Raw genomic sequence first — 8,848 nt, 5'->3', positions numbered from 1 at the left:
CCAGGGAGGTACTGGATCTGCCCAGAGGTCTCCGTGCGCACTGGTTTGCCATAGGACGGGTCACATCCTGTCACTACTTTTTGCTATGTTTATTTGCTGCTGCTTTTTTGACAAATTAATAAGTAATATTCATCCTACCTAGTTTCCAGGTTTGTATCATTTTCCAGAGGGTCAGATTGCCGCTGTGCAGTGTGAATGATAAATGCACCTGACTTACAGAGGCAGACACCTGCCCCCAAGGGGCGCCGCTAGAAAAGACAGCCCTTCAGGGCATCCACAGAACACCAGACACTAGGGCTATGGAAAGTGAAGAGTTGCTCAGTCACGTCTGACTCTTTGCAAACCCCATAGACAAGTCTATGGAATTCTTCAGGCCAGAATACTAGAGTGGGATGCCATTCCCTTCTCCAGGGGATCTTCCCACCCAGGGATTGAACCCCAGGTCTCCTGCACTGCAGGTGGATTCTTTACCAGCTGAGCCATCAGGGAAGCCCAAGAATACTGGCATGGGTAGCTGTTGTCTTCTCCAGCGAATCTTCATTTGCAAGCAGCAGCTGTTTTCTCCTGTGTAGACCATTGTGCTGCTGAATGACCTGGCCACTACCCTGGACACACAGGGCCGCACTGACGAGGCCTGTGTTCACGCACAGAGGGCATCAGACCTGGCGAGGCAGGTGGAACACCCTGAACTGCATGTGCTCCTCAGCAATCTGGCTGCAGTCCTGACGCACAGAGGTGCGGGGTGCCCATCAGTGGGTCAGGAACTTGGGTGGTGGGCTGGGGGTGGGCAGTGAGCCCATGGTCCCTTGTTTCTGGAGTGCTCTGCAGGCTCCTCGTTGGCATGTGGACAGCTCGATGTGTCCTCACGAAGCTCTGCCCTCTGCTCAGAAACCTGCAGGGACAGGTCCCTTACCCGAACCTCTATCAGGGAAGGGCTCCCTGAGGTCCCGGTGTCCCATGGTCATAGCTTGTCTCACACCGTGAACTAGAGCTGTCCTATCGCACGTGCTTTCTCTTCAGAACATTTCAGAATCACGATGAAACATGCATTTTCTCCCTTCTCTCGGGCTGTTCCAGAACTGTACGCACAAGCAGAAGAGACCTATAGGGAAGCACTGAGGCAAGCGGAGCTGAAGAGAGATGAGGCTTCTGTGCAGCACATCAGGGAAGAGCTGGCCGAGCTGGCAAGAAAAAGCAGACCTTTGTCATGACTACTGATACCTCTGTTCCAGTCCTGGCGGCTCCCAATCAGTGGCTTAAATTCTCTCTCTGTGACATGCACGTCCCCTCAACTAAGCCTCGGTGGAGGACAAGCTGTGCTGTTTGTTTTGGACACCCCCCCACCCCCCCCTCCCCTGACTGTTTCTAAGGACCATTGTCAGGCGGTGCTCTGTTTTAATGGATGGTTGGGGAGGTGCTGAACCGTGCCAGGATAAGAGGGGCCAGTGTTCGTCTGGCGTGGGGGCATCTCTACTATAAGGTTTTGGTTCATTGATTTGCTGCTATGTCTTATTTTATCAAGACCTGGCAGAACAGAGCTACCAATCTCATGATGGTGAGTTGCTTTCTCTTATTCTCTATCTCATGATGACCACTGTGGGATTTAATGCATAAAAGAGTAGTATCTTGGTTGCTACAAAGCATTAGACATGAAGCTTTAAAGTGGGAATCGGGCACTTGGAAGTAGTAGCGTGCCCTTTAGATTATACATAAAAGTGGACTGCGTGTTGTTGTACGTATCTGGTTGTAGACCACTGTGAAAAAAAGAAAAGGAATGACAATTCCTACGGTCCCTCCCCTCTGAGCATGCACCCCTCTGGACCAAGTCACAGGGCAGAGCTGTCTGAGGGCTGCCAAGTCCCCTGACTCAGAGGGGAACCCTGGGGGTATTGTACTGACAGTAATGGGGCCATAGAGGAAGCACTGCCTGGACCCCAGCCCTAGCTCTCAGTCTGAATTTTGCTTCTCAGTCTCCCCGTGGGGGTCTTTGGACTCTTTCAGCCCTGGGAGAAGGTCAGTGTGGCCTAACCTGGATGGTGTGTCGAGAGCGTTGTCCCTGCCTTGGGGCAGTCCTGCAATCCCTCTGGTGTGGGGGTGGGGAGGATGAACTAGTGCCTTTGGCTCCTGTGTACACGAGGAGGATCCATTCCTAATAAACCAGGAGATGCCACGACAGTATTGTACGTATTCAATACTGAAGTCTTTTGAGTTTCTCAAAAAGTCATTGACTCTTTAGAATTAAAAATACAGGAATTAGGCTCAAATCAGAATCTTCTATTAGAATAATCTTCTATTTTGCTGATATAAGCATCTTCTCATTGTCTCACCAGGTTAATTCCTTTAATCAAGTTTCAGTGCAGCCTGGTTGTAACTACTCACCTTGAGCATCTAGTGTGCGTTTACCTTTTCACAGCTGCATGAGTTGGTGAAAGGGAGGTATTCTTTGCTTCGCATGTTTTACTGAGGAAGTTCTCCCCCTCAGTGACACGGTTGAGTTTGCAGAGAGCCTGTCTGTACGGTTCCCTGCACTGAGGCCCCAGAGCAAGGAGGACTAACCACCGACTGGGCTGAAGTCAGAGGCCAGCTGCCCAGGCAGTGGTGCCCTGACCACCCCACCCGAAGCTTATTTTGAGCTCACTTACATGTGGGTGCAGCCACAGGCCTCAAGAGGTGTTAGCTAGCATTCCTGTCCTTCTTGCTTTTTTAAAACATGGGCAAAATTCTGAACCTGCGTCCACACCTATTAAACAGGGACTAGATGCCAAGGGATGGGAGGGTCTCAGTCACTACAAAGGAGGCTTGAGGACTAATGTTGAAAAACTGAGGTCTAGTTTGGAGTCTGTAAAGTCCTAGGGTTTATCATCTTGAGAGATCTCTTTCCTTTCTAAACACCTCCCCAAACCATTAGCATCCATGCCCTGCAGAAGGATGCACCAGTGCTGTGCTTGAGTGTATGAAAAGAATTTAATTCAACAGGCAGTTACTAATGAAGATTAAGACTGGTCCTCCAGTACCAGTCTTTTAAATTATTTGCTCCTTGAGATTCAGTGAAATGAAAACATTTGATGACAAACACTTGCCCACAAGGAATCGAAGTGAAAGTATAAGCACGAGGCAGCATGCAGCGGAAGGGCCGTCTGCTTCTCCTAAGCCCAGGAGCGCCGAGACACACAGCCGAGAGGCTCCATACCGGGTGTCACCTTCCAGCTCAGCCAGTGACACATCAGCTAACCTGAGACACCAAAGCCTTCAGTCACAGTCATCTACTATAGCTATGGACAGGCGGACAGGGCAGTCAGATTTATTTCCAAACCAAAAGCTTTGCTGCATCAAATGCAGGCAAATACCCAAGGTGGGTTAATTACCAGTGTGCGTAACAGGGAGGTACGTACACCTCAAATAAGCCTTTAAAATGTTAGAAACTGAACTAGAACAATATCCATGCAGTACTGTTTTCGGTGCTTCTAATTAAAAAAAAAAGCCTGCCCTGGAAATTTACAATATGGCAGAATTGTTTCTCCCTTAGACCCTAATACGTTAATGTACAGATTTTATGGCAGCGTCTGTTAAAAATCTAAACATCTCCACAAGATTTTAAACATCACCGGGAATATGAGCTTAGAAGGAGACAAAATTGGATAAAAGTACAGTGCCCCTGACAGCCAACACCATGGAACTGGGCTGTATGACGTTGTTTGGAAGGCAAGGGTTAAAAAGGTAGACAAGAGATTTCTTAAAAATCACCCCCAAGTTGATGTGCTGATTGAACATAAGTACACCAGATACTACAGCGCAGGGAACACTGCAAAAAAGGTCCTCTATTTACAGAGTGATTAGAGACATCATGGTTTCTTTACAAACAGATGTAAGAACAGGAATTATCCACTTTTTAAAAACTCTACATGTCGACCCTCCACTATTACTATAATCCACAGACCTGCCTGTATCAAGGCAGAGTTCTCCAAACCTCATTTGACCCCAAAATGAATTTCCATTGTCTCTTTACCGTCCATGGTCCAGGCTCTCCAGAAAGGTCTCTGGGCATAAATCCTAGGCGGGCAGGCATCAGGCCTGCAGTTAGAAAGGAAGCCACCAGAAACTGGAGCCCCCCCCCACCCTGGGACCCCTGCCCACAGGTCAGTCGTCGCTGTCAGACAGCGTCTCGTACTGTGCGGACAGCAGCGGGGCTGGCTCCCGCTCCCAGATCCTGCTCGGCTGGTGTGGGGCAGCTGGGTTGGCCGAGGTGGGAGTGCAGGCGACGGGCGCGGGGGGCGTGCTGCTGAGCATCCGCATGGTCAGGGGGTTGTAGGGGAACTGTGTCGAGCCTGTGGAGAGAGGTGAGCACATCTGAGCAGGGCGCAGGGTCAGGGCAGAAGAGACCTCCCTGCTGTGCCGTTCCCAAGCAACCAACCATCCAGGACCACAAAGCCAGTGAGTACTCGAGGCTGGGCTGCTGCTGAATCCAAGTGGAACTCCTGGATTTTTGACTCAAACTAAGACTCTGGTAACACAGGAGGAAGCAGGAAGTTTGGGGACAAGGGCCCAGCTCGTCAGGGGCAGACAGACCCAGGGACAGGCTTCAGAGGGGGACACACACACAAGCCTCACAATAGCACCACACCTCCTGCCAATGCCTAGACCGTGTCATTGTCTCCAGGAAGCCACCTACAATCTAAGAAATGCTAAAACCAGAGCACATACCACAGCATCAGAGACAAAAAAAAAAAAAGTCATTGGCCTAGGAAGTTTTCAAACCAGTAAGCCCCCACTCTGCATGTGGTGGGAGAAACTATAAAGTGATTAAGTATACCTTAAATTAGGTTTTATAATACCAATAAGAAATTTGAATTGTGCCCTCCTTTAACTAGATTTTTTCATTGCTCTATTTGTGGAGTTAATTCCTCTGAAAAGCACAGATGAAACTCTAAAATCCACAGCAACTATCCCAGTTTTACTTTAAAAAATTGTTCATTTTCAAGATGACCGTTATAGTGGAAGTGTTCATTACTCAGTCATGTCCGACTCTTTGTGACCCCATGGACTATAGCCCACCAGTCTCTGTCCATGGTATTCTCCAGGCAAGAATACTGGTGTAGGTAACCATTCCCTTCTCCAAGGGACATTCCCGACCCAGAGATCGGAAAACCTGAGTTTCCTGCATTGTAGGCGGGTCCTTCACAGTCTGAGCTACCGGGGAAGCCCACCATTATTATCATGGTTATTCGTAATTTTTAAAAGGTTACAAAATGGGGACTTGCCTGGTGGACCAGTGGTTAAGAACCTGCTTCCAATGCAGGGGACTCAGGTTTGATCCCTGGTCAGGGAGCGAAGATGCCATAGGTCAACCAAGTATGTGCAGCCCAACTGCTGAGAGCAGGCAACAGCTAGACAGGCTGCTATACCGCAATAGGAAGCCCTGCACTGCAGCAATGAGAGGAGTCCAAGCACCGCAACCAGGACCCAGTGCAGCCAAAGAGAAACAAAGCTTGTAAGTAGTCATAAAAGGGCAAACGTTAAAAATATCCTAGAGTTTTGTTTTTGTCTGTAAAGACAGCCTACAGAGGGGTGCCAGCTTTCTTCCGTGTTTGGCTTCAGTTCCCATTAGCTCCTAAGAACTTTCTCCGAGGACATCTGTGCAGAAGGTGTGGGAGAGCTGAAGCCACAGGCCCCAGCCACGCACCTGCGTCAGGTGCCGCTGCCGGCTCTCCACAGGTGCAAGGGGCCTGAGGGCAGCTGTGCTCACAGCTCTTCTTCTCTGCTGGTAATCAAATTTGCATTCTTAAAATTTTTTGGATTGTGTAAATTCAGTTTCTGTTAAGAACAGTGGAACCCTTTAACCATACCATAATGGAAAGCATTTTCCTAACAGAGCATCTGATTTTAGGAGCATCACTAACCAAGGCCCTGACGTCAGCTGCATGCAGACCTGCACTCTGGCAGCAGCCCCTCACCTGTCGAGGAAGGTCTGTCCTCCCAGGCCCAGCCCGGCGTCTGCCTGTGGTAGTCCCCTTCTGAGTGCACAGAGGAGACCGATGAGGGCCGCTCCGCTCCCAGGTAGCCCTGCCCAGGGACAGGTGATTTCGATTTCCTGCTGTTAGCCTTGCCGAGCAGCTTTGGTTTACAAACTCCTCCTGAAAGTGGAATAAACTGTCATTAATGACACACAGTAGTCACAGTCACAAACTGAAAGTGCACCCCAGTGCTGCTGACCATCTGCTGCAAGAGAAAGCAGGGTGGGAGCATGAAGAATCCAGACCCCGGTAACATACGAGAAAGAGCCAGAACTCACTCGCAGCAACTAAATTCAAAGGGGCAATGTCCGTCCTCATGCCATAAACTCAGAAACAGGTAACCAAGAAACTAACATTTCTGAAACATCATTTCTTTCTTGGCCTTGGAGCACAAAACTGCTAAGAAAATGAAAACAGTTTGACAAAAATCTTAAATCCTCACTATCTCTGCCCTCATCAATCTACAGAAGAGTGAAGAGAGGAAGGAGAAAATCTGCACAAGAGAAGCCCCTTCAAGCTGTTGGACATCAGCTGGGCTGGGCAAGTCAAGGAAGCCCTTTCTGCTTCTCCAGGCTGTTTAGTTGGTTTGCAGGCCTGGGAAGCCCCAACTGGGCTCTCACACAGAACATTAAAAGGATCTCAGAAGAGATCAGAGCCCAGGTCAGCAGCCCCAGCAGAATGGTTTCACCCTGCCCCCAATCCTTGGGGTACAGAAAAAAGGGAGAAAAAGCATTTTCTACCACTCTGTCTAGAGAGAGAAGAAATGCAAGTCCTTGGTGATAAAGAGGACGATATAACACAACAGAAAATGGGGGTGGGGTGTACTTCAAACACTGGGGAAAACTTGACAATACATGATGGCCATTTACAAAAGAAGCTCAAAGAAGAGATCACCAAAATGAATGAGGCTTATGAAAAGGCTTATTAGGAAGTCAAGCCATGAAGGAAAAGGAGACACTGGTGCAAAGGAAAAATTTGAGAGAGAAAGCAACAGAAAAAGGATCAAGATGATTAAAACAATGAGAAGGTAACAGAGTACAAAGACTATCCAGCAAAAAGGCAACTTTCTCAAATGGGAGAAAATAACTAAGGAACATGTGATAGAATTTTTTCCCCTGTACACAGAAACTGGGAAGGTACACATACCCTCTGGTGATGAGGGAATCGACACAGGCTGAAGAACACTAACACACTGATGGTACTTACTGAAGTTGAGGAAAAAAGGATTCTTTGGGCAGATAAAATGTCATCACTAAAAAAAAGGGGAGGTGGTGGCGGAATCTAGTCTTACTTCTTACACAACAATGAACACCAGAAGAAATACAACCATGTTTACAGGAGGTTTTGAGAAAAGTATGTGTCTTAATAGTAGGTTGGTGCAAACGTAATTGCAGCTTCAGACCGTGAATTTTAAATCATTATAACTAAGCTCAAACATCTTTATTAATTAAAATAGGAACCCTTACAATCAACACATTTTTGCCATTGAGAAGTAAGTTTATTTCTGTAGCGTAAAAATCTGTACTTTGTGATTCAATGAACTCTTGGAAAGCATTTTCTGCATCTTGCTGGTTGTGGAAGCCTTTTCCCTGCAAAAAGTTATCAGGATGCTTGAAGAAGTGGTAGTCAGTGGGCGAGAGGTCGGGCAAATATGCAGATAAGACAAAACTTCATAGCCCAGTTCGCACGTCACAGAACCAATGCTTCAGAAGCTGAACAGTCAGGCTTCGTGCAGAATCAGGCTCTGTTTACCACTGCCAGTTGCAGGTGCTGCAGTTTTCGGTGCATCTCATCGATTTTCTGAGTGTACTTCTCAAATGTAATGGTTTCACCGGAACTCAAAGCTGTAGTGGATAAGACGGACAGCAGACCATCAGTGACCAGGACCTTTTTTTGGGTGCAAGTTTGGCTTTGGGAAGTGCTTTTGGAGCTGCTTCTTCCAACCACTTAGCTGGTTGTTACTGGCTGTCATATAAAACCCACTTTTCATGTCACAATCCAAGAAATGGTTCATTGTTGTTTCGAATAAGAGAAGACAACACTTTAAAACAATTTTTTTGCAGCTGCTATGGCACCCACTTATCCAGCATTTTCACTTTTCTAATTTGCTTCACATAGATGTAGAATGGTCAACACTGAGTTCTTTGGCAACTCCTTATGTGCTTGTGAGAGGATTAGCTTTGATGATGGCTCTCACTTGGTTGTTGTCAACTTGGGGTGGCTGGCCACGATGTTCTTTATCTTGAAGGCTCTCATCTCCTTTGCAAAACTTCTTGAACCACCACTTATACTGTATATTCATTAGCAGTTCCTGGGCCAAATTCATTGTTGTGAGTTGTCTCCACTGCTTTATGACCCATTTTGAACTCGAATAAGAAAATCGCTTGAATTTGCTTTTTGTCTAACACCATTTCCATAGTCTAAAATAAACAGCAAGTAACAAGTCATTAGCAAAAAAACATAAGTGTGCATTAAAATGATGTACAACGTAACCACATTTAAGAAAGTACTCCAATATAGAACAGCAAATTTCAGCCATACAAAAACTAATTACTTTTGCACCAACCTAGTATTGTAATACCTGCCAAACCGTTAAACAAAGGCAGCCAAGAAGACCTTCTCGAGCAGGAAGGACCTCAGGACACAGCCTTTTTGAAAAAACAGGGTATGAAACCTCACCAAGAAATGCCATGATAAAAAGACTACACAACAAGAAGAACTCTGTAAATCACCAATATTATAACTTAAAACACACACACACATACACACACACATTTAAATCAATAAAACTTGAAGGTTAGAGCAGAAATTAGAAGACAAGTGCCTCATCTTTGAGC

At 46.8% G+C, this 8,848-nt stretch overlaps 2 protein-coding genes across 35 annotated transcripts in view; one reads left to right on the top strand and one right to left on the bottom strand.

Moving 5' to 3' along the window:
• The window catches only part of TTC19 (tetratricopeptide repeat domain 19), a 59,517-nt gene extending 57,344 nt beyond the window's left edge, over positions 1 to 2,173 (top strand). For all 5 annotated transcript variants that reach the window (XM_059878325.1, XM_005220454.5, XM_059878327.1 and 2 more), the window contains 2 exons: positions 573 to 735; positions 1,078 to 2,173. In XM_059878325.1, the coding sequence (XP_059734308.1) occupies positions 573 to 735; positions 1,078 to 1,211 (297 nt within the window). In that variant the 3' untranslated portion in view covers positions 1,212 to 2,173. The remainder of the gene's footprint in view (positions 1 to 572; positions 736 to 1,077) is intronic.
• A 772-nt stretch (positions 2,174 to 2,945) lies between these two features.
• The window catches only part of NCOR1 (nuclear receptor corepressor 1), a 115,658-nt gene continuing 109,755 nt past the window's right edge, over positions 2,946 to 8,848 (bottom strand). For 29 of the 30 annotated variants that reach the window (XM_024979813.2, XM_024979819.2, NM_001193059.2 and 26 more), the window contains 2 exons: positions 5,952 to 6,131; positions 2,946 to 4,325 (listed from right to left, as the gene is read on the bottom strand). In XM_024979813.2, coding sequence (XP_024835581.1) covers positions 4,138 to 4,325; positions 5,952 to 6,131 — 368 coding nt within the window. In that variant the 3' untranslated portion in view covers positions 2,946 to 4,137. Of the gene's footprint in view, positions 4,326 to 5,951; positions 6,132 to 7,419; positions 8,432 to 8,848 lie in introns of those variants that run through there. The other variant, XM_024979839.2, reaches the window with a different exon arrangement.

Source organism: Bos taurus, chromosome 19 (genome assembly GCF_002263795.3).
Source record: "Bos taurus isolate L1 Dominette 01449 registration number 42190680 breed Hereford chromosome 19, ARS-UCD2.0, whole genome shotgun sequence".
NCBI classification, from domain to species: Eukaryota; Metazoa; Chordata; class Mammalia; order Artiodactyla; family Bovidae; genus Bos; species Bos taurus.
The sequence above is the reverse complement of the archived record's forward strand: the minus strand, read 5'-3'. Positions and strand labels throughout refer to the sequence as shown.